The 25933-nt window shown below is 44.0% G+C and overlaps 3 protein-coding genes across 3 annotated transcripts; 2 read left to right on the top strand and 1 right to left on the bottom strand.

Moving 5' to 3' along the window:
• Window positions 1-2857: 2857 nt before the first annotated feature.
• On the top strand, window positions 2858-4003 carry gja5a (gap junction protein, alpha 5a; the record flags this gene model as incomplete). Its single annotated transcript, XM_079230795.1, has 1 exon — window positions 2858-4003. One exon carries the CDS (start codon window positions 2858-2860, stop codon window positions 4001-4003), a length of 1146 nt encoding a protein of 381 aa, XP_079086921.1.
• Window positions 4004-7668: 3665 nt separating this feature from the next.
• Window positions 7669-13715, top strand: acp6 (acid phosphatase 6, lysophosphatidic). Its single transcript, XM_079230662.1, has 11 exons — window positions 7669-7694; window positions 9419-9644; window positions 9748-9876; window positions 10637-10767; window positions 10928-11007; window positions 11097-11184; window positions 11320-11452; window positions 12215-12315; window positions 12402-12497; window positions 12595-12760; window positions 12851-13715. Exons 2-11 carry the CDS (start codon window positions 9426-9428, stop codon window positions 12983-12985), a joined length of 1278 nt encoding a protein of 425 aa, XP_079086788.1. The 5' UTR covers window positions 7669-7694; window positions 9419-9425; the 3' UTR covers window positions 12986-13715.
• Window positions 13716-14027: 312 nt separating this feature from the next.
• bcl9 (BCL9 transcription coactivator) lies at window positions 14028-24533 on the bottom strand (the record flags this gene model as incomplete). Its single annotated transcript, XM_079231435.1, has 8 exons — window positions 14028-16413; window positions 16506-16775; window positions 17225-19424; window positions 19514-19607; window positions 20559-20745; window positions 20892-20999; window positions 21424-21737; window positions 24247-24533. 8 exons carry the CDS (start codon window positions 24531-24533, stop codon window positions 15386-15388), a joined length of 4488 nt encoding a protein of 1495 aa, XP_079087561.1. The 3' UTR covers window positions 14028-15385.
• Window positions 24534-25933: the final 1400 nt, after the last annotated feature.

The raw sequence follows: 25933 nt of genomic DNA, 5'->3' as shown, positions 1-25933 counted from the left end.
CAGCAAAAGGTGCTCTTTAAAGAAGAGAAATGGACTGGTATGTCTCGGCTATAACCTCTCTGCCTCCCGCTCCTTTTAAAACCTTGTTCCTTTTGTCCTTCGGAAATCATATTGTTTGAGATTGCTTCCTCTGAGGACTGGAAGAAGCAGTCGAGGGAAGGAGACAGAGACTCTAAGAACGCAGCCTTTCCCCAGTTGAGCTGGATACCACTTTGTCTATATCATATCTTATTTTATATGTCAAATTATAATATTATTGTGTATACTGTATGTATTCTTTTATGTATGTTCCCAGATGACACACCACAGTATTACCAAGGGTAGGGAGTAACTATTGTACTTCAATACAGTTTTCAGGTCCTAGTACTTAACTTGAGTACTTTATATCACTTGTTAATGGACTGTACTTTTACTCCTCTACAATTTAGAGATACATTGTTTAGTTCCTCTCAACAAAATGTATTTTGCAGCTGAAGTTATTTGGTTGGAGATATTTTACGTGCAAAGCATCAGCTTCTAAAATATGATGATGTTTGCAGCATGATCCACTCCACCACTTTGGTCCAGGCTAAACTATCTCACCTACTGTTGAATGGATTGCAATGACATCTTGTAGAGATATTCATGTTGTCCAGAGGATGAATTCTGCTGACTTTGGTCTTCACCGTAATGTTAATTTAGCGCCACCATGAGGTCGGCATGGTTTTGAAGGAAATGTTTGACTCTTGGATGGATGGGACTTGTCAATAGGTGTAGACATTCATATTCAATTTGGGGTAAATTATAATAACGTTCGTGATCCATTAATTTGTCATATAGGCAAAATGTTTGTTTTTTCTAATATCTAATATTTTGGTTTAGCCTCGGCTGTACTGCTCAGTGATAATTAGCAAATGTTAGCATGCTCACACATGCTCAGACACGTGAAAATGAATAGTCATCATGATACTGATTCAAAATCATGTGATACTATCACAGAGGTTAACTTTGAATTAGTCCAGTGGGAGATGTATTGTTGTTACCAGGGTGAGGAAAGCCTGTTGTCAGTGTTAGCTGATAAGAACATGGCTGGACCTCCTGCTATTGTGCTGGCAGGACTCTCACTCCCTTCCTCCTCCAGCTCTCTGCCTGTTTGTGATTTACTTCCAGTAAAGATCATCAGCTTCATCCGAGGAGGGCTTCAAGCCAGTTCCCTGAGTGGGACTGGGCCTGCTTCACTGACTCACAATCCCACTGGTCTCCAACTGTGACCAGTCAGGCCTTAGCGGGAATTGGGTGCATGTTGGAAAGTGTCAGACCATAAACTTTACCATGCTAAATTATGGCCTATCAGCCGTGTGCGTGAATAGAGATTGAATATTTCTTCTCCCACATGTTCTGATGGGGGTGTTTTGTTTCCTGCCTCTCCATGCTTCACAGATAAAGAGCACAACACTCTGATCTTCCATGTTATTGCCATATATATACTTCATAGAGACACTGGGTGAGGGGGAGTGACAGCCTGGGGGTCATTAGACCATCTATCTCTCACACATAACTTGTGTCAGTATCAGTGAGGCAAGTCAAAGCCCTGCACAGTGGACTATACAATGGGAGGAACAGCTTATGGAGGCAACTGCTTATGGATGACACTTGGAGGGAATTGAGAGGTGGTAAGAGAGAATATTAACTCTGTGTTTGTCTTTTTTCACACACTGGGATTATAGTGATTATACTGTGAAGCCTACATGGCACACTATTAAAATAACAGTCTGTCGTAACACACAGCTTTTGAGAAGTGTATACTATGTTTTCTATAACCTTGCCAAGTAGGGCAGAAACTTCAGATGTGTGACGTGTTTGGAAAAACCTGTCAAACTGTTACCTTCAGCCGTCCTTATATGTTATAATTAATCTAGCTTTGATCTCTAATAGCCAAAATAAAAGTTGACAGCAGGAAAAGGGACAGAGTGCATTTAGATGTCAAAGGTCACCCCTCAATGGAATGTGATGGGTTTTCTTAACCCCTCAATGATGGGGGTCAGTTATTCCACCCATAAAGCTGTCTCGTCGACTACCTTATAGGGTCATTCTTGGCTCAGACTCGTCAGCCTGTCACTGCCATATTTGGGTCTGACCCAAACTCTCACTAATGCTGCAGGTGAAAGCACACAAACACACATTGGATAGATGAAGAGATCTGATTGACGCTCTCAGATAGATCCAGAAAGCAGCGTGGAGGAGGTTTTCATTATCGCAGAGAGGACAGCGGACATCAAAGCTGCTGTCGTCGTGAGTGAAGTCTGCTGGTCATGGGCCACAGGCAAGATGGATGCCGCGCAGCTCAGGCCGGGTCACAGCATTGAAAGGACAAAGTCTCCTAGCTTTGACATGCCCTGAGATGGCCTGTTACACTCTCTGTCTGTCTGTCATACATCATTTGGAGTTGGACATGGGGAACGTAAACCCACACATAGTTTAATATTGAGCCATTTTTCTTAAATCAACCTCATTATTTACTTTTAAATGACTCCCGGACTTCCTCGGCCTCTCTCTCTCTCTAGCTCATGGGAAAATGTTTGTTCTCATGCCATGGTGTCCAGCCCTCAAGCAATTCACAGGCAGAGAAGCTATTTTTATGATGCCCCACACACACCAATGTCATTTCATCTGCAGCAGTATAGAGGACCTATCTGTCTATGACTGATTGTCTTTATTTCTTCTTTCTCTTGTTTACCCTCATCTCTGCTCAGTTCATCCTTCCCCTCTTCCCCTCAGTGACTTCACCTTATCACCTCTGTTGCACCTCCTTCTCGCACTTTCTCTCCTCCTGCTCCAGTCTTTTTATCTCAGGTGTGTGTTCGACCTGTGAGCAGTGATGGGCGACTGGAGTCTCCTGGGGAATTTCCTAGAGGAGGTTCAGGAGCACTCTACCTCGGTCGGGAAGGTCTGGCTCACCGTCCTCTTCATCTTTCGCATCCTGGTGCTGGGCACAGCAGCCGAGTCATCCTGGGGTGACGAGCAAAGTGATTTCCTGTGCGACACTCTGCAGCCTGGTTGCACCAACGTGTGCTATGACACTGCCTTCCCCATCGCCCACATACGCTACTGGGTGCTGCAGATTGTTTTTGTCTCCACGCCGTCCCTCATCTACATGGGCCACGCCATGCACATTGTGCGCAGGGAGGAGAAGCTGCGGAGAATGGGGCAGGAGCAGAGTGAAGAGAGAGGGGAAAGCGGAGACGACCTGGAGGGGGAGAAGGAATACCTCCAGCAGAAGGTGAGCGAAAGAATAATGGCAAATGATGGGACTGGCCGTGTTCGCTTGAAAGGAGCGCTGCTGCAGACGTACATCCTGAGCATCATGATTCGCTTAGTGATGGAGGTGACATTTATCGTGGTACAGTACAAGATCTATGGGGTGTTCCTCAGGTCGTTGTACCAGTGTGAGTCTTGGCCCTGCCCCAACACGGTCAACTGCTACATGTCCCGGCCCACAGAGAAGAACGTCTTCATCATCTTCATGCTGGTGGTGGCCGGTGTGTCTCTGCTGCTCTCTGTGCTGGAGCTCTACCACCTTAGCTGGAAGAGCGCCAGGAGGTGTTTACGCAACAAGAGGCTGCAGAAGAGCAACCACAGAACTGTGATGGTGTCCGCGGCCTTGGAGCCCAACAGCCCACCTCTGCCCTCAGTCTCCTGCACCCCACCTCCTGACTTCAGCCAGTGCCTGGCAGCCCCGAGCTCCATGAACCCCATGACCTCTATGGCCTCTCATCCCTTCAACAACAGGATGGCGCTGCAGCAGAACTCAGTGAACTTGGCCACAGAGCGGCATCACAGCTGCGACAACCTGGAGGATGAGGAAGACTTCTTGAGGATGAGATACGACCAAGTGTCCTCAGAGCTGGCCATAGGCTGCTCCCCATCGCCGCTGCTGCACTCCAGCTACATGAAGGACAAACGCCGCCTGAGCAGGACCAGTGGCACCAGCAGCCGAGCTCGCAAGGATGACCTAGCAGTATAAACTCACAACCAAAGAGAAAGGGCAGAAAGATGAGTTTAGAAAGACCCAAAGAGGATTCTGAGTGTTATTACTGAGTGAACAGGTCAAAGTGTGAGGCTAATTATGCAAACTCTGGCATTGAAGCCAGAGACTTGATCATAGAGGATGGACTAAATGTTCACTTTAGAAAGAGACACTGAGATCTGTAAGTGGACCATGTGAACTTGACATGTGTGAGCTCTGTGAGCAGATAGTGTGTGTAAACCAAACTGTCCCTGAGCTCGAAAAACCAAACTGCAAAAGAAAAATATTTTTCGAACAGGGTAACAGGTGTGATACCTGTATATTGCACATTTATGTTTTAGTAAAAGCGTTAAAGCCAAGAGAGATACAAAAGGACAATTAAGTGAAAATGCCATGATGCTTGGTGCTTGGTGTGAGATGACTTAGGGAAACCATTTCATTAGAAAGCAAAAATATAGCTCAAATGTCAACTATTCAATGAATTACAATAGTTTTGTCCTGCCACTGCATAGAAATGAGAGATGAGACATTTAGAGAAAACATGGACTTAATATATATAGGAGACCCCGGGGAAGACCGAGGACACACTGGAGGGATTATATCTCCCGGCTGGCCTTGGAACGCCTCGGGATCCCCCAGAATGAGCTGGAAAGTGTTGCAGGTGAGAGGGAAGCCTGGGTCGGCCTGCTGAACCTGCTGCCACCGCGACCCGACCCCGGATAAGCGGCTGATAATGGATGGATGGATGGATGGACTTAATATGCAATATACTGTGAAGCTTGCCGGTATATGAATTAGATGTTGTTATGCAGCGCATATGCAGTGAATAAAGGTAAAGTGCCTTAAAAAGTGTGAAAATAAATGTCTTTCGTATGACATGTTTTTATGCAGATTTTACAAAAAGACTGTGAATTTCGATTAAGCCATCTGTTGACTTGCTAACCTGATTGCACTACACAGGTCATCAAACATTAAATGTATCTCAATAATAATCACTTTAAAATAAAAAAATTAAAAGGTGTGAGTAAAACTGTATTCATTAGTTATATAACTGGCAGGAGGCTTCGCGTGCAGAATGTGTTGTTTTAGGATGTTCCCTATCAAGAGGGATTGAAGGGAAAAGAAAAAGAGGTCCGGCTTGGATGCTGTCATGACAAGATCCGGCCACTAGGTGGCAACATTGCACTTGTGCTTTTCAGTTTGTTGTAAATAGTGAATTTGTTCCTATGCAATTTATGTTTCAGTTGATATCTTTGAATGTATGTTATTTCGTTTCCGGTCTCTTGCTGAATCAATGTACAGGTTGTTTATGTTTATCTTGCACAGCAAACATTCATATGAAACACAGAAATCTTGTTTTATTGTTTGTTTTTGGTTCTTTAACACATACTTTTATGCAATAAATATCATCACTAACTCAACACAAATAAATAAATCATCAACTGTACAATGTGCTCTGTTGTCCTCACGGTGTGTGATTAATGCAAATACTTCTTAGATCTTTATGAAACATCAGATGTGTGTTACTAACTGATATATTAAATGCACACTGAATAACACAGAACTCAGACAATCTTGTGGTTAATATAGAAATGGTAAGTGCAAATAAACAAGAGGAGATGTTGAAGAGCATAGAAGGGTTTCCTGCATCTCTAGATCAGCATCCTATCACCAATGGCACTTCTCAGTCTGTTCTCACCAGAAAGGAGCTGCAGCTGACAGACTGCAGGGGATGTGCAGTATTTACACAAACAAAGACTGTCTCGCCATCACTGCCAGGAAGCTGAGCGCTAATATCCAACTTGGTCTGTCACAAGCTGAGTGGAAAGAAAAGCTACAGTAGATGCTGCCATTTTATTTATTTGTTGCATATCCGATTCACCAGATGTTATTATCATTTAATAAGGTCATGCTATACACAGCTTATATTTCATAGCAGTAGTCAGGGTGATGACTTCACACTGCTGTCCAATAGAATATTCTCTCTGTAAATCACCTCGGGCCAAAACTGAGGCTGTTTTTTATGATCTGATAAGAGGTATTTGGTGGGGCCGAATATATTACATCTATTAACTCAGGATTAAGGGTGGCCGTGCACTGATCGGTTGGTTGAATCCCTGGCCCCATGTGGTCTACATGTCAAAGTTAATTTGGGCAGGGGAGTAAATCCCAAATTGTTGTGGGTATGCATGTGAATGTATTACACATGCAGGAAAAACAGACACCTTGCATGGTGACCTCTGTCACAAGTGTGTGAATGTGTGTGTGAGTGGGTGAATGCTCACTTGTGTTAAAAAGCACTTTGATTGGCTGTTAAAAATAGAAAAGTGCTATATAAATGCAGTCCAATAACCACCCCCATTGGTTTGGTTTGGTTTGGTTTGGATACAACAATACACCCAATAATATTCAGTGCTCACATTTCGTCACGTCTATGAATAATGTCAATGTCCCTTCTCTGGGGATGAATGTTGGGTGAAAGTATTTGCTACAGGGCTTTCAAATTAGAATAATCTGCATTCAAGATGGAAGGTGGGTTTTATTCAGTGGTGCAAGAAGTGATCAATACTTCATCAAAAGTGAATACTAATGTAATTTGAGTATAAGCAGTACAATCTTGTCTGTGTTTTATATTATTACAGATATGGTTGAACTATCATTCATGACGCACAGACCTGTAGCAGCTATGTTTTACTATTTTGTATACTGGCTAAAACAATGTATCATATTGGATATGTTTTGGAAATGTGGCTGTCAAATTCATGGGGTGGAATAACAACTATACAATATGTCCTACTTGAATTTAAAAGTATAAATAATAAAAACATAAAGGAGGATAACATTCAAAAGGATGAAGCTGTCACATTCAATATACACATTTTTTATTTATTTCTTACTAAACTATAATTATATATATATTATTAATTTATTTTTCATTAAAGGAGAAAGTTAGGTTTAAGCTGCGTCGTATAGCGACGTGAATTAATTAACATTAATTATTCATCATATATATATATATATATATATATATATATATATATATATATATATATATATATGTGTATATATATATATATATATATATATATATATATATATATATGTGTATATATATATATATATATATATATATATATATGTGTGTATATATATATATATATATATATATATATATATATATATATGTATATATATATATATATATATATATATATATATATATATATATTATATATATATATATATATGCATAATTAAGTTTATTGTAAATTAACAGTTGTATATTTTCTGGTTATTTTCTCAATAATGAAAATATTCTTGGCTTCCCATGTATAAAACATGTATAAACTGCATACAACTGTTACGGCTGGATGTTGTACTGCGTATCAAATGCCATGCAGACACACCTGTAGGTGGCATCAGCGCGCTTTAATGCACATTTTCCTTCTTTAGACGAAGAAGACGAAGAAGAAGCTCGATCCCATTGTGGGCGTTGGGAAATGTAGTTCCGTCCACCTCGCGCTCACCTTTACTTTCAACGTACAGTGGCATTTGCTGCCCTACAGTTCCCGACATGTCTCTGACTTGAAGCGGTGGGAAGAGTTGTCTAACGTGAAGAGAGAGGACCTTTCGTTTCCTGCGCGCTGTGTTTCCTGTCGAGAGAAGCAGAAGACCTTCGCCAAAGAAAGTAAGTAGCTATCATCACTTCATCACCTCTTCAAAAGAGTGCGCTGCGCCGTCATGGGGCCGTTATCTCGGGTGACTGGCGGAGGTCAGACCTCATGTCATCACGTCGCGACGAGCCTCGCGTGGAAAGTAGTTCTCATTAAACGGTGTTTGGCGACCGGCCCGAGGTGGTGGCGTGGGTCATCATAAGCTCACAGTCTGTGGGAGAGCTAACGGTTAAGGTGGATGAAGTGAGGAAACATGTAAAACGAGAGACACAGTCGAGCTGCTGCCTGGTCATTTCTGCCCGGACCTCGTCGGACCTGACGGGATGTCCCATGTGACGGGTCCGTCCATGATGCAGTGCAGCTGACAGCGGAGATAAAACGGAAACGTCAACATTAGTGGGTCAACAAACCCGTCTCTGGTCCCTGCGCTCAGATGCAACAGCGTTTGCTGCTTTTCTCTGTTTTGTATTTGTTATAATTGGAAACTGAATTTGAGAAATTGTGATAAGCATTTGCAAACAAACATATATATATATATATATATATATATATATATATATATATATATATATATATATATATATATATATATATATGTATACATATACATACATACATACATACATACATACATATTATGCAGTTGTTCCAGTAATGCATGTAACTATACGACGCAGCTTAAACCTAACTTTCTCCTTTTGTGAGGGAGCTACGTAACATCCGCTTTAAGTACCGAATGTGTTACATAAACACACGCGCGCGCGCACACACACACACACACACACACACACACACACACACACACACACACACACACACACACACACACACACACACACACACACACAATCACATATCTTCTATAGGCAGTGTGGACTTGAGTAGTGACGTAAATAAAACGTAATGGAATGGTTCATGCAGCAGGTTGCATAGATTTGTATTTGATTATGATATTTCCATGTTAAAAAACAGTGTGTATTGGTATAGAACAAAGTAAAAGTTTAGATTAAGTATTACATATTATTATTATTATTGTTTATTATTATTATTATTACTGTATACTATTAAGTGAAAATGAATGTTATTTCTTATCCACAATTATTATTGTAGACATCTGTATATTTTCCTAACAAATGTAAACATGACAACTGAGAACTTGTAATGCAAAAACTAATTATCTAAATGTAAGTAATTAGCTGGGGAAGTTTTATGATGATATTAATTCTATACTCTATTCACTTGTAGTGTGTGGCAAAACCTATGGAATTGTACAGTACAATGTTTTCTCAAAATGAGTTATTGTCTCATACTCAGAAGCACTGACATACACCAAACTTTCCACTGTCATTCCTAAACTCACAGGAGTATATTTTACAAGCTGGTTACACTCTAGCGCTCTAGCGGGTATATGACATAAGCATAGGTTAGAAAGCGACACTGAGGAAGGAGGACAAACCAACTTTGGTTCACCCAGATAAGGTGAGCCGAGGGAATGAAGCTAGTTCTACAAATCTGAGGACAATGTCAGAGATTTCTCAGCAAGGAATGCAACTGATTGTTCCCAACAGCGGATGTTCGTTGTACAGGGTTCATGCATGGATATTGTTCTTGAAAATGATTTATTTCTGTTAACGCTACTCTCATTATTAAAGTTCTTCTTAATCTTCCTCTTAATAATAACCGTAATGCGTGTGTAGTTCCTTCAGACACTAATACAATATCTCTGTTTGTTTCACAGTTTAGCCATGAGGAATCTTTGGACCAAAGCCGGTGTTATAGGTTCGGTGTCGGTGGCTTTTGGTTCAATGCTGTGGTCGCAGAAGCAAACTGAATCGGACCAGGTTGCTTCCAGTTGCCCCTCGGCTCAAACAAATCCTAGTTCTCCCTACGAACTAAAATTGGTCCAGGTCCTGTTCCGACATGGTGCTCGAACTCCGCTAAAGTCAATACCTGGTGTTATGGAGGTACAACTCCTTTTCTGTGTTTCCTCAACATGTTAATGCTTGTATCTATAAAAGTGATGTTGTGTTACGTAATCACTGTATCACAATTCTTTGTTTGCTCAAGGCTCAATGGGTGCCAACGCTCTTGGAGCCTCCAGCACACACCCACATCAACTATGAAGTGACAGACCTTCATGGTGGCCCTAGACCCCTAGCTCCTGTAGAAGACAGCTATCGGAAAAACGTACTGAACGTAGGTGTGCTTTGTTGTGTCGATGTGGTCAGACAGGAAGAGATCTGAAGGAGCACGTTCACGTGCAGCAACTTGTTTAGTTGGTTCTTGGGAAGAGGCTTTGTGTGAGGATAATGTAGACATGCTAGAGATAGAAAAGTGTAAAAAGTCAGATTAGCTGTTCCTGTGCCAGGGCTCTGACGTTGAGCAGTCTGGCAAAGTTTACTTGGACCTTTACTGGGCTTTTTCTGCTATGCCAAGTTAAAATATGATGTGGTAAACGCCTGATGTTTAATATTATTTAATTACCTGTGCACAATTAATCAACGGGTGATTTTGGATTCAACACTTTCCATAGTCTCTGTATATTTAGATGTTATTTTACTTTATAGATGTTTAAGCTCCTTGTGGATTCGGAAACCTTCCTCCCTCCCTCTAGTGGCCTCCAGGATTCATTACAAAGCCTCACAGATGACATTGAAGCGGGTTCATTCATTCAACACCTCTCTGTAACGCTGCTGAACTGTGTGTAGAGCTTCCCAGTGAGATATGTTTGCCAGCCTCTGCCCATAGAAATTATAGTTTCCTGCGCCGAGTTAGCTTCTTTGCTAAAGAGGTTTACTGCACTGGATTTAGCTTTAGAAAACTAAAATCCCGCAGTATGGACTCCTGCCATCCTTGTACGACACTCACTCTGGATTCCTGCATGCTATCGCAGGCGTGTGTGTTTGTTAGATCACATCTGTGAGTAAAACTTGATCCTATTTGTTGCAACTGGCAGGGTGGCTCGTTCCCCGGTCAGCTGACCACAGTGGGCATGCAGCAGCTGTATGAGCTGGGCAAGAAGCTAAGGAGTAGATACATTGAGGACACCCAGTTCCTCAGCTCCACCTTTAGCCCGGCTGAGGTCTAGTAAGTGTTGCAAATCATGAAGGATAGCAAGAGACACTTGCACTTTTCTGGACACAACAGTTTTGAAACATTGTGCTTATACGCACAAAGGATATCGGCCTAAATGCTTTATTTTGTTGAAGTTGGCTGCCTCCAATGAGCTGTTTTTTTTTCATTTTAGTGTGCGTTCCACAAACATCGTGAGGACCATTGAATCTGCCAAGTGCCTGGTCGCAGGGCTCTTCCTGCAAAAACAAACAGGTAGTTTAGAAAGCCATATGTGCATGATGTTTTTATTATTTTCTGGATCTCATCTAATCTGTTTTTGTAATCTTTTGTTCTACCTAAAGAAATTGTCCCTATATTAACAACGGAGTCAGTGTCTGAAATCCTGTATCCTAACTATCATGGATGTGAGCTGCTCAAAATCCTAGTCAGGTATGTAAAGTATATTTTCACACCAGGCCTCAACACATCCTTTGCACTCTCTACCCAAAACTTGAGTTGAGATGCCTGTGACAGGTTGTCATGGCGTGTCTGTGTTTCGTGGCTGACACTGTGTGTTCTGTGCAGCCACCGCTGGGCAGAGTCGTCCACTCTGCCAGACATAGCAGCAGACCTGCAGAGCATCCAGAGCGCGTTGGGCATTGCTGCTCACCAGCGCATCGACTTCATCCTCATTAGGGACGACATGGTTGCCAGAGAGGTGACGCTGCCGCATCATGATTCATATGACTTTTATTAGGTCTCACCACAAGCTATCAGAATACATACCATTATTATGAGGACTTGGCCTGGCTGGAGTCAGGCACCTGGCAAGCTGCTCCTTATGCAAGATGAACCTCCACAACAGAGTTCATCAAGTTTCTAGACATGTTCTGCATGATTTGAGTTTAAACATTAAGGATATTTACTCATGGCTTTAATTGAAGATATCTTAACATAAATACTAATTCAGTTGGTGAAAGTTATACATTACTGGACGAGAGACAGCAAATTTATTTTTTTTGCATATCAGACTTTAGAGGGCATGTTATGTTAACATACCCATCTTTTACTATAAATGTGCATAATGGGGCAACGACGAGGTCTGAAACAAGACAGAGGGGCGACATTATGGGTCTTTCCTGAATTTTCTGATTGTTTCCCCTTTCCCTATTGGAACTCATACAAACTAACAAACAAATTAAAGCAACACATTTGTTAGTCAATACATCTAAAGTAAATAAAGCTACTACACTACTTTACTGTCACAGTTCAATACTGACAGTTTCCCGTAATAAACACCATTTTGGAAAATGAGTACGATTTAAGGGGAACACCTGTAAAACAATATCTCAACAGCAAGATAAATATTTTCACGCCTGGAAAACATTGAGCAAATCTTTAGTCATGTTTGTTTTCCTTTTGAGGTTTGTGTTGCTCAGCTGCAGAGGTGATACTGACTCAAGTCTCTGCACATTAACAGGCGCACGGCCTGCCCTGCCCGTCAGTGCTGGACACCTGGAGGAATAAAGTGGAACAGAGAGCTGTGGACATGATCTACCATGTGTATCAACACAACAACAGGTTAGATCAAGCAAAGTCAGCAGACCATTGTAGACCATTATTATGAGTATAACAGGCCAGCTTGAATTATTCTGCTTTGATTTTAGCAGGGAGAACTTGCAGCTGTGTGTGGGACCCCTCCTGCACTCATTGTTAACCAACATTGATGAGAAACTTGAGGGCACCTTATCGGCACCAGACAGGTTTGACCCCTCTGGATGGACACACCCATTTGTTGCTCAAACTTCATTGTGTTTGGTTTTTTTAAACTTTCCACTGTTAAAATTCTCTCTCCCTCAGGAAGCTGTTTTTATACTCGGCACATGATACCACTTTGATTCCCTGTTTGATGGCTCTGGGGATTTTTGACATGAAATGGCCACCATTTGCTGCCGATATCACTTTGGAGCTACACCAACACCAGGAGACCAACAAGCCCTTTGTTAAAGTGTCATACATAGGCCAGGTAGGTGATGAGAATGCGTCTGTTTATTTGATAAGCTTCTGCATTTTTTTCCCTGTTGTGTTTTACTTTAAGTTGGTTATCTCTTTCTAGGATCAACTTATACCAGGTTGTAGTGGAGTCTACTGCCCCCTGGAGGAGTTCAAGCAGGTTCTCTCAGCACACTCGATGAGCTCTGAAGGCTACCACTCACTTTGTAACAGCAAAGGAGGCCTGACTGAACCCTGAACCATCAACAAGCACTCATGTCTCAACACTGTGCTATCCATGACATTACACTCTGGCAGTTACCATGAATCATGTTTTTGTTTTTTACATTTTCCTCTCTCACTCCATCACCAGGGAATTTCATAATTCCTCATCCATGTAACCAAGGCAGTAAAATCATTTAGGTTGATGAAATAAACAAACAGTAATAAACTACGTGAGGTTTGCTCAAACAGCAATGTGTTTTGGCCGTAATCTCACTCTGCAATTGTGCTGACAATGTGGTTGTGTTCACAATTAAATCTTTCATATTAAATAATGTAATTCCTCCAGATACGATTCAGTTCATGCACTGCAACTAATGTTGGGGCTTGTACATTAGTGTGTAGGTGAATGTCTTCATAACCATGTAGAATCTGCAGAAATTGAATAATTCTGCTACGGTTTGTTTTAAGATTGAAACATTAGGTTGCCTTCTTGTGTGGATTTGTTATACCATCAGACCACAGTATAATGTATACATAAATACATGGCCATTATATAGACCTGTGTTATAACAACACAGGTTGTACCTCATCAGAGAGACTTTCCCGTGACCTACTGTTTAAATTACAAAGGTTTGCATTGGTGACTCAAAGATTTCAATCGATTTTAAGTCTCTTTTTGGGCTCTCGTCACGTGTACTTTTCCTACCAGCCAAGTACAACTTGAATACATGGGTTAGTAAAGCAGTAAAGTTCAAATACATCAACCTGCTTGCACCTATTTTGGAAGTGTGGTGTCCTCTTGCTTAAATACCTCCTGATAAAATGTTGTCTGGCAATGCAGCTTCTCTGTATGACTTGCTCCATTTGTTCTAGCTCGATGTTGCAAAGCAGGTTTGACGTGTAGAATGACAGACACCACTTTGCCCACATGACTGACAATGTGAATAGTCAAGAGCCATGTGGACGCACACGCACACGCGCACACGCACACACACACACACGCACACACACACACACACACACACACCATAGACAACATGTATGTACCAAAACAATATCTTTTATTTGTAGTCCATAACCACAGCCCTGGTAGGCTATTCTCCACCAAAGCCAATGGAGAAACACATGACAAGCTTATACAATAGAGAAAAGAGAGGAAGTCAGCTGGATGGTTAGCAGTACGTGTTTACATTTCTGTGTGTCTCACTCTGGACACCACACCTGCCTTTCTAATTTGTACCATATCTACGTAACTCTAGTTCTAGAATACCGGGCATACCTGCTGTGGCATTCAGCGACTCTTGTCCCATTCTGCTGACCATTGGGGGGATTATTGCTGTGGGAATGATTATTACCCAGAGTCAACAAGAGAGTCAAAAGCAAAACAGGAACAAGAAGAACACACAAAGCACATCTGGGTATTAGCAGTATTATTCACGCTGGCGAAAGTTGAGTCCTGAAAGTTTTGGAGCACCAAGTCCAATGTCATCGACAATTTGAAATGGACTGGGGATTATCGTTGTGCTGCAAAGCTGCCAGGACCCTCACACTTATTGTGTTGCTCTCAATGATAAACATAGAGAAAGAAGACGCTTTCTGCAGACGGTCCATGTTTGTGCTTTTTTTAATAATACTATTATCTTAATGAGGTCATAGTTTGGTTTGTTATACACTGGAGTTACAAAGGAAATTAAAATAGACTAAAATTCGAATAGCCCACCAATGGTAAACAGTACAGTATTTTTAGGGGGCATTCCTCCCCCAATGAAAGTTGGGTAAGAGGAGTTGAGAGGTCACTGATAGAATGCCTATACATACAGACACATACATACCACACAAACATACAGTCTGTCAAGCACACGCACGCACTCGCACGTATATACTGTACAGAAACAGTCAAAACAATGGAGCGAGAGACAAGATGGAGTTCCACTAAAGTCTTCACAAAGCACAAATTCTTCTTATTCCTTTCTCTTGTTCCATACCACTTTCATGACAAATTTGTTTGTTTTTTTTATTTGAAAAAAGTAGACATATACTGTAGCATCTCCACGCTGACTTTGAGCTAGGTTGATTCCTCTTTGATGTTGAAAGTCATCTTTATAGTCAGATAATCAAAAAACACAAGAACAGTTTTGCGAAATTGATGCACAACAATCCCATACATTCTGAAGTTCACGAGTCGAAATGAAATGTTCTTGTGGCAAAAGTACTCCAATCTGGCCTGTCCGAGTCTCCATTGGAATAGTTCCCACAGGACATTACTTGGTGACTGGTTAGCTCCATTCTGTTCGTTTCTGGGTACATCCTCTCTCTTGTATTATACTTCCTTTACTTGAGTTCAGAGTTTTCTGAACACTCTCCACACACCGTCACCTTTACTCCATCCTTGTGTATTGTCCAAGAACATTCTACGTACAAGGTTTCTGTAAGATCAGAACATTCCAGGGCCCGGACTGAACCCCATGTCCATGTCACGTGGCCTCATCTGACCCCCCATCATCATTGTCTGCTGTGGAGGGCCGCCCATGCCCTGCAGTGACATCATCATGTTAGGTGAGCCACCGGGGCCTGGATGGGCCATTTGTCTCCCCTGCATCATCCCTCCTGGACCCCCAGGAGACATCATCCGGTGCTGAGGGCCCATCATGCCTTGGCCCATGAATCCTGGGGGCCGCATCGAGTTGTGGCCAGGGTTGCCCATTGGCATGTCTTGGGGGCCCATTCCCCCGCCGGGCCCCCCTGGCATCCCCCCCATCCCCTGCATGGACATCCCCATCCTCGGTGGACCATCGCCCATCATGCCCTGCATGGGGAAGCCGGAGGGGTGTGGTTGTTTCACCCCAGGATTGTCTCCCCCACCTCGGGGGAAGTAAGACAGAGTCTGGCTGGGCTTTTCTGATGGGATTATCCTGGACAGGTCAAATTCAGGAATGCCAGATGCTCCCGGCCGCATCACCTCGTGAAGGTCTGCATCACTAAATCCACCTTGCATGTTGTTGAACTCTGGCCCTCCAGGGGTATTGGGCTTGCACATGCCCCCATCACCCCCGTGAGGCATGTTACCCATCCGTCCTCCCATAGGTCCTTCTCCCTGAAAGCTCATGGGATGGCCAGGGAAACCTTGGGGACCAGGACCATTGTGCGGGGAGAAAGGGCCCTGCTGGGAAGGGGACTGGGTGAGGGGGTATGCCTGGCCTCTGTGAGGATAACCCATGCGTCCCTGGGCCATCATTTGGGGGTTTCCCATACCAGGGTCTTGGGGATTTGGTGGTATCATCATGCCATGAGGCATCATGCCTGGGCCCATATTAGGAGCATTGGGAGAGGGCATCTGTTGGGGCATGCCATGGGAGAGGGGCTGGGACATTGGATTCATGCCCAGAGGGCTGAGGGCAGACATGGGTCCAGCATTTCCCGGTCCCATCATACGTGGATTGCCTTGGTGATTCATTCCCATACCTGTAAATGAGAGACACAAATAAGTGATTATGTATACACTACATGCACTAAGGTGGGTGAAATTGAACAAAAAGATGTTTCAGATGTTGTACCATTATTGTTCACTGAAGGCAGGTTAGGGGAGCGAGCCGGGGGCGAGTCGTCATCAGAGCTGGCAACAGTCTTTATGGCATCATGGTAGAGTGGGGTGGAGCTGGGCATTGCAAACTTGGACATGCGTGACATCATGATGGAGAGAGGGTTCTGGGATAGAGTTGGCTCAGGGGGTATGGTGTACGGACTGCCAGACTGAACGTTGCCTGGGAGGGACATAGAGCCAGATGGAGCCCCTGATGGAGGGGCTGAGGGAGGGCCGTTACCACCTAGAGGATGACATGATGGGAAAGAGAAGACATGACAGATGAGCAATCTTAGCAGTTGAGACTTCATTCTCTGGCAGATTGTTTTTATTTGTAATGACAAAAGCAATAGTATGTGCTACTTAAGGCTCAGTGAGATTTAATGATGTGGCCACAAGAGGGAGCTACTGGACCATAATTCACATAACCCCACCCCTCATACAGATGTAACTAAAAGCATTTTTGCATTTTTCAGTATTGTAGACTAATTCTGATTTCAAAAGACTAAAAGGGGACATATTCTACATGAAATTAAATTAAACCATTTACAAAAGGCATCCCAATATTACCTTTATTCCATTTAATAAAGATGCATTGAAAAAAATATGGGGAATTAAATATATATATACACTAAGAAGTAAGAAGGAGAGGCAGGTGCTGCTTAACAGAAAAGGGATGAAAGAGACTCATACCTTGCTCCATGGAACCCATCATGTTTGGTGAGGTGATACTGAGGGGAGGTTTGCCACCCTGAGGTGGTACTCCAGGACTCTGCATGGGTGGCTTTGGTGATGATGCCCATCCTGGAGAGGGGTTTGGAAGAGAAGGAGACCTCATATGAACAGGAGAGGCACCAGCTGATCCCATCATGGAGTGGGGGGATTTCATTGGTCCTGAAGCTTGAGGAGGTGGAGGGGCACTGGGGCCGGAGGGGCCGGTGAGCATGCCAGCCAGCTGGGACGGTGTCTGAGGGGATTTAAGGTTTCCAGAGGGAGAGCCCATCATGGGAGACTGCACTTGCCTCAGAGGAGGGGACTTAAGAGGGTTGATATTGGGAGAGTTTCCCCCTCCTCCTTGGACATTCAGATCTGCTGGCTTGCGGCCCCTCTGACCTTGTGAAGGACCACCAGCAGGAGGGAGGTGGTTAATACGGCCATTGCCTCCTGTTGGTGTAGATCTGTGTTCTGGACCAAAGGATTGGTCTATATGCGGACCCCTCATTCCTCCAGGACCCCCTGGGAAGGGCCGCCCAGGCCCCATGGGAAAGTCTCCTGGTTGTGACTGCTCAGGGAAGGGAGGACCCTGCATGGGCCGGCCTTGTGGACCCATGTTCTCCATTGGAGGTCCTCCACCTCCTCTCATTCTCATGATCTCGTCAGGACTCATATTCATGGAGGGATCTCGTAGCTTGGCGGGGTGCATATGAGGCCCAGGGCCAGGCACCATGCCAAACTCAGGTCCCATTTCTCTTCCCCCCATCCCCTGGAGCCTTGACGATGGACTCATAGGACCATCACCGGGCATTCTGGGAAACATCCCCATGCCATTACCAGGTTCCATTCCACCTCTTTGGTGCCCCATCATCCTTTGCATGTCCATCATCATTCCTGGAGGGATGCCCTTCTCTCCACCCATACCTTGGTGGAACATTGCTTCTTGGACTGACTGAGGATTTGGAAAACGCTCACCGCGACCCCCTGGACCAGCAAACATTCCCCCAGGTCCTCCAGGGAAGCCTCGTGCATCTCCCATACGGGGAGGCATGTCGTCAGGCCAGCCCATTCCAGGCCTTGGGGGTCCCTCCATCTCCGGATTCATCATACCAGAGAAACCAGGCATTCTCTGCATATGTGGGGGCATACCTCTGGGGCCAGGGCCGGGGCCAGGGCCCATGCCCATGCGCTCCTGGTAGTGCTCTGGTGGACCACCTGGTCCTCCCCACATCTCTCCCGGGCCCATCTGGTAGGGAGGCGGGGGGCCTCTCATCATGCCACGTGGACCATGGGGGTGCATCATCATATCTGGAGGAAGTGGCCGGTGCTGCATTTCTTGTTTCTTCCTCTTCTCTTCATAAAACTCCTGCTGTAGCTTTAACCAAGCCACCTGTTCTGGGGTCATCTGATCTCCATCTCCACAGCCCCCTGGACCTCCCATGTGTGCACCCATTTCATCTTGTGGAAACGGGGGCATGTCCCTGGGACCATGGGGTGGACCATGGGGTGGGCCAAAGGGTGAACCTTGTGGGCGAGGTCCTCCTGGCCCACCTGGTGGTCCGAGACTCTGAGACTGCGCCATCATTGCCTGTAAGGGGCCCTGCTCAGACCTTCGGGGTGCACCATCAGGACCTCCATCATGGGGTCCACCATGGGACTGTGGGGGCCCAGCTTGTGGGGCATCACGATCATCAGGGAAAAGCATGCGCTGAATATCTCGCAAGGTCTGTAGGGAGCGCTGGCGATGCTCTAACTGTTCTTGGGACAGACCCTCTGTGTTGGCCTCCATGTTCAACAGCTCCTGGGCCAGCTGCTGCTGCTGTTGCTGCTGCTGAGGTGTCAGACCCACTCCACCAGAGCCTCCACCCTGCCCTCCCTCAACTGCTGTTGGAGGGTTGAGGCCTGCCTCAGGTTGGGTGACAGGGGCCTGGTCAACTGGAGCAGTAACGTTATTTGGGCTACTGCCGGGAAGATTTTTGGATTCCATGCCTGCGGAGGATGACCCTTCTTGTGGAAGAACACCAGATTGGCTCCCTTGGTTTGAAGGCTGGGGTGTGGTTGGCTCTGCCATGCCAGGTAAGGACGGCTTGGATCCAGGCTGGTGGCTTTGATCTTGAGCATGTGACGGGGTTTGCTGGGGAGGCTTGGAGTCATTTCGAAGGGCGTTTGCTGCATTGTTCTGAAAGTGATAGAAATAAGATTAAGTTATGACACTCATGGAAGATGGTGGATACAAGTATATACATGTGTCTTAAAAAGAGTATTTACCAGGAGGTGAGCTTTGTCCTTGCTGTTAGAGATGTTTTTCATGTGGAAGGTAATAATGTTTTCTGTATGGCCAGTTAGAACAGCATCAGCTGCCCTGTGGACAAGAAGGCAGACAGTCAGATATCTGTCATCAAACACAAGACGTGTGTGTGTGTGTGTCCATTTGAAAGACGGTGAGCTGGATGAATGAGTACTAAACCATGAAGGTAAAGCCAAGGTCAACAAACTAAGCAAACTATTTCACACACACACCTTCCATTGAGCATCCACAGCTTTGAGCTGCAATTCCCAACAGTGTACATCTAAGTGTGAGCCCCCACTGAGAAACACACATGCGTCTGCACGCACGCACACACGCACACGCACAGACACACACACACACACACACACAAAATTTAGGCTATAACTGGGAAAGTTGGAGGAAGGACGAGAAGTGGTGGGAAGCAAGTATCTTAGTGCCATACACACAAACATCAAAGACAACAACAACCACTAATGACAAAGGCACAGAGATACACTTCAGGCAATTGACATTGTTGGTAATTCTATTTAATTTTGAACTAAACTTCCACAAAGGGTTTCACTGTGGGTGTATCTTTTGCTTGCGTCAAAAAAAAGGGTTCAAGTATTGAGATGATTTAATTAGGCTGTATAAACACATTATTATTTAAAATGTGTAGAGATATGCTTTAACTGTAAAAATAATCTTCTATTTACACGACTGCAATGATTTTAAATAAAGCAGTCAATATGTGTTTGAAGCGTAGACTTCCAGCTTTATTTCAATGGATATAAAAAAAATATGCCATTAACAGTTTAGGAATTACAGCCATTTGTAGCAGTCCCCCCACATTTACAGAGGTTAAGATGTAATTGGACAAACTAACACAGTAATGAATAGAAGGATAATTATTTTGACTTTGCAGTCAATGGATGCACTACGAATTGAGTGGAAAAAATATGGCTGGAGAGGGCAGTTGGGTAGTCAATAGTATGGAAGAAACAAGCTGTGACATACACAAATAGTAACTGTTAGCTTCCTTACTTGTTGGCCATCTCCGTGGTGAAGACATAAACGAGTTTAGTTGCGGGTTTCTGGCCACTCACAGGCTCTGTTGTTGAGCCCTGGCCTCCCAGTGCATTGTGGGAGGGTGTGGAGGAGCGACTGAGTCCGGCGTTGGAGGTAGAATGTGTGACGGAGTCCTGGGGCTTCACGTCACTGGAGTTACAGTCTGCAGAGAGACAGGAGGGAAGACCATGGCTTTAAGACCAGCACTAGCCTATGGGTAATGTAGTTCTACTGAGGAGCTGCCATAAGTCAAGTTGATTAGCAGAGGGACTTCTATGCATGCTTGAATGAACATGTTAACACACTTACTGAAGAATCCTTTGTCATCTTCATCACTTTCTCCCCCAGAGCACCAGTCAGCTCCACTGTACGGCTGCCTCCTCTCTGCCACACACATCCTCTTCACCCTGCTGCTGTCTGTACAGACACACAAAGACACACACACAACCGTCAGTGGGCTTCAGCTAATCTGTGACTGCAAAGTATAAATTTCCAGATTTCCAACTGTTGCCTTCTCGAGACAATGAGAAAATAAATAACTACATGTACAGCACTTAACTAAATAAATAAATGATGCAGTGGTACAGTATAAAAGAAACACAATGGTTTGGTAACAAAGCATGAAAGCATAGCTACTAAAGACATCAAGTAACTCCTGAACCTTGCCCACCTACATTAGTTCAACTATTTAATCATTCTGGTGAGAATACAAACATTTACAATAGTCTCAGATTTGAATTGGCTGACTGCCATTTCTGATCCCAGCTTTCTGCTGGACATATTATCATTATTATTATTATTATTATTTGACCAACTACTGGCTACAATGGTTGATTCTTACCTTTTTCCTCACTAGTGGGTGTGCCACTCTCTGGCTGTTCAAACGACTCCACAGAGGTGCTTCTCTCCCTTTTGACTTTAACCTTGGAGCTTGGGCCAGAGGTCAGGCCCTGGCCGTTCTTCAACCCCATACTCCCTGTCACATTCTGAGCCCCTTTGGAACCCAGGGTCTTGGGGTCGCAGGGTGAGGACTGCGATTGGCTACCAGTGCTCCCTGGTTTACCCTGATTGGGCATTTTAGAGTCTATCTGGGTGGCAGTGGAGGGGGACATGACGGGAGGTGAGCGTACCATGGCGTCCGTCTTAGGTTTAGGGCTGATGGACAGAATGGAGAGGGAAAAAGAAGGGAAAAAAAGAACAATGGCATTTGGTATGGATATCCAAGAACTCTATATTAGGTTATTGCTATTGGAAACCAGGACAATTTAGAAGTTAAACCTGAAGGTACAGACAGTTGAGACATAAGCCATCTACAAATGACTGCTGCTTACTAGCTCAGAGCGGTTCAGTTCAGGCAGGACACATCCAACTGGCAGAGAACTCCCTTACCACACCCTAATCTCTTTCTATGTCTTTCTCTTCCTCTACCAAATGTGCGCATGCATGCACGCGCGCACACGCACACACTTTTACAAGTAGCATGAAACAAATGCCAACATGTCCAAAAAGCAGCCTAACACACTTTATGTACGTTCACAGAGAGACACAGCTAGCTGTATTTTGGCAGTCCAGCCGTTTCCAGAGGCTCCAGAACCATGAGTCAGCAGGGAAAACTTCCAACCTCAGTGTACTCCCTGACCCTAGAAAAGCTCTGGATCACGCATCAAGACCTTGCAGGTAAAATAAGGATGCACAGAAGCTGATCTTGGATCTGTATGACAACTGACCGCACTTGCCTGCTAAACAGCACAGGTATGGCCAAAGTGACATGCTCAGCTTTGTGTCAACTAAGACTCATTTTCACTACTGATCACATCCAATGGATCTATTCCCCTCAATCATAAAAAAAAAAAAACCATGCACGTTAAGTAACAAAGCCTTCCACCACAGACCAAGCCACTTGCTTCAGAGATAGATGCTCACCCACTTGACTCAAATTGTTGAGATAGGCTGCATCTCCCCATTGCGATTTATAAAGTATGACAAAAAAATGCAGTTTTAGGGCATTGGCTGAAGTTTTCTGTAGACTTGCCGGATGAAGGAAATACCAATCATTCTGCAACCAATCATATCAGCCATAACGCTGCTTAACTTGGCATAATGGAACAAAAATATTTTTTTATCTTTAACGAAAATGGTTCCATCCATTACATTACATTAGTAGCCTCTGTGAGTCTTTTTTTTTTAAGTATTTGTTTGTGTTCTCTCTTCAAAACTGTTAATAAACACTGACAGCTAATGTTTATTCATTTTTCAATAATGGGAGATTTTTGTAATTACTTTAACAGGTTTATGTACTGGACAGAAGCTTGTGCTTCCCCAGGAAAGCCTACTTACATGTTTATTGATGTAGAAAGACACGACTGAGTACTTCAGTCATCAGCTGTTAGAAGTATAGAACAACAATGCAGAGGGTAAATCCTTGATTAAGTGTCACTGGCGACCCCAATGTTACGCAGCCATGACAATAATCTGTAGGGCTGCAACTAACGATTATTTTAATAATCGATTAATCGGTTGATTATTTTTTCGATTATTCGATGAATCGGATAAAAAAATGTTTTTATCAAAAAAGCGTTCATTTCCAACCCTTTATTCAAAAACAGAAGTGACAGTGCAAAACATCTTCAGAAAGTGCACAAACAGGTTGCTCCTTGAACATCCCTGAGCTGTTAATTAAAACAACAAAATGGACTAACACTAAAAACATACACATGTATGCTTTACATCTGCCAAATGTGAGCCCTTTTTACTGTAATTGATCCCTCCAAAGGCTGCATTTAGCATACCCTGCGTTATCAATATGTATGAAATACTGGGACAGAGGGAAGCTGTACTGCTCCATATAGAGCGTCCTCTTTCTTAAACTCTTTTACTCTGGGTCTCTTATGACCACGACGTCACGTTATTGGCTAAGCCCAACTACGTGATTTGCTTCATTCTACTTTGAGTAAAAAAAACAAAAAAACCTGCAGCCAGATCCGCCGGTGAGCCGGTTTAACGTTAACGAGTGACAGCGTGAACTGAACCAGACCGAGGGGTGACGGCATGTTTCATCACGTTACGTTTTTTTACAAGCAAGACTGAACTGTAACGGAACATAACGTAACTTTAACGACAATACACAACCAAACACGTTAGCTAACGCGATAGCAAGCTGACTAGCTTCCATTAAAAACAAGTTTGAGGAACATGAAGACGCTGATTGGCCAAGACTCGACTTGTCAAAGATCTTCTATTTTTGAGAACATCACAACCTCAGCTTTTCTCGTGTCTCACTCCGATCTCAGTAACGCTGGCCGGCCAGTTGCTCTGCTCCGCTCTTTTTTTTCTTCTTCGCGACTTACTGCCCGGCGTAATAATCGCGCGACACAACGAATCGATTATGAAATTCTTTGCCAACACTTTTGATAATCGATTTTTATCGATTTTATCGATTCGTTGTTGCAGCCCTAATAATCTGTTTAACATAGTGCGGTGGACATCATTTTAATCAACATTCAGATTGGTGTTTGGCTGATTAGGCTGGTAAAACAATCATCAGGATCTCACATGCTTATACACATACACACAAACCAGCGCATGCTTATTATTACCATCACAGCACTCAATAACTGCATCACAGCACGAGCCCCACAGGTGGTAAGTGTGAGAATACACTCACCTCTGCGTGTTGGTGGACGGGGAGTTCTTCAGCCTATTGGAGTGCATTGATGGTGCTCCCAGAACTACAGAACAGGGTGGAGTGATGAGCTGGTGAGGACTGCCGGTGTGTGCAAGTGGCGCTTTTGCGCGCACGTTCCTGGAGCCAGGAACAGGATTCCCAATGTTGGAGAGGCTTCCCCGACCGTCCTTAGCCTCCTCTCGCTCTTTCTTCCCTCGCTCTTTCTTGTTGAAATGTGTCGCTGCTGTACCTGCCGCCGCTGGCCTCTCCTCTTGGACCTCCAACATTCTCTCTATGTCCTTGTCTGTGTGGGTGGTTTGTGCGCCTGTCTGCGTGTGGGTGAATGTATGTGTGTGCGTGTGTGTGCGTGTCTGTGTGCGAGAAAGTGTGTAGAAAGGGTAACAATAGTCCAGAAGTCTTTTCTTGTTCGGTGTGTATTTATGAAACTCCCCCAAGGGGGCTTTCAACGGCCCTTGGGCACACTGTTGAGAGAGAGAGAGGAGAGAGGAAGAGGAACAGTGAACAAAACTGGAAAAAAGGCCCACAGTCTGAACAAACATAAAGCGGCACACCACCCAAAATGAAAATCTACTTTTGTAGGCTTGAAAGGTGATTGTGAAAGAATAATTACCAACTTTTAACAGTGTCTTTGGTCAGCTTTAATTTGTGTCAGCAGAAATGGATTTAGATTTGTTTACATGTTGCAGTAGTGAAAACACAGGCGTTACTAATAAAATAATGATGTAAATATCAGCAAATGTCGGGTTGGTACCATTTGTTACACAATTTTGGTGCTACATTCAAAATCCAACATCAGTCGGTTAGTCTTTGATACTACTACTTTGGGTGGGATATCGCATTAACTTTACAAATACTAGCACGCAATTGTAAGTGCAGCAAACATTGCAGTGTGGTGGTAGAGCGGGAGGATTGTATTGTGGTCCAAACTAACCACTGTGCGTTTCAGTATTTGTGTGTTTAGTACGAGAATTGCATGAGAATCCTGTTCGAGAGAGCAGCCCAGTCAGTCAGATTACATTGTCATCCTGAAAATATTTAGGACCTCTTCCAAAACACTCAACATTGTAACTGGCTCCAGAGTTCCCCTGGGGAGAAGGAGGTGGAGTGTTGGGGGGGAGGGGTTAGAGGGGGGGTGTCACTGGGAACCAGACAAATACACTTGACTCCTGCTACAGCAGCAACACTCGTCACTCGTGGGTCTGCGGAGAAGTGATTTACAACCATCAGGGCCCACATATCACTACTGCACGCGAGCAGAGGCAGGCTTCTCCACAGGGACAGAGGGAAAAGCACAGAGGAGCCTTGTGTATCCACATTACACAGACTAGCCTAACCATTATATATTTAAAAACACACTTTACGATACAGGAACAGGGGCTTTTCAGAGAAGCAATGGGCTGATTATCGATTGCTGAACTTGCAATTTCTTTATTTACAATAAAACTGCTTAAAAAGACCTCTATTACGGTGAAATGTTACATGTTTATATTTTGCAACACAACAGGCTTTGATACATAACTGTGGAAACAAAGACTGCAACACACAATTATATGCTAGTTATTCCACAGTAGTGATACACAGCACACAGACATTGACAGACATTTCACACAAGGGCTTTGGCTCAAATTTATAGTCCACAGTTTACACAATCTAGTGTCTAAATAAT

Source organism: Taurulus bubalis, assembly GCF_910589615.1.
Source record: "Taurulus bubalis genome assembly, chromosome: 15".
Taxonomy (NCBI): Eukaryota; Metazoa; Chordata; class Actinopteri; order Perciformes; family Cottidae; genus Taurulus; species Taurulus bubalis.
Note: the sequence above shows the minus strand (reverse complement) of the source record. Positions and strands in the feature narration are given on the sequence as shown.

Excerpts from the sequence above, each read along its gene's own strand:
- acp6 (XM_079230662.1), top strand. The coding sequence starts at position 9,426 with ATGAGGAATCTTTGGACCAAAGCCGGTGTTATAGGTTCGGTGTCGGTG. Across the intron at positions 11,008-11,096 it reads CTTCCTGCAAAAACAAACAG|AAATTGTCCCTATATTAACA; the intron begins GTAGTTTAGAAA and ends TTCTACCTAAAG. Across the intron at positions 12,498-12,594 it reads ACCTTATCGGCACCAGACAG|GAAGCTGTTTTTATACTCGG; the intron begins GTTTGACCCCTC and ends TCTCTCCCTCAG.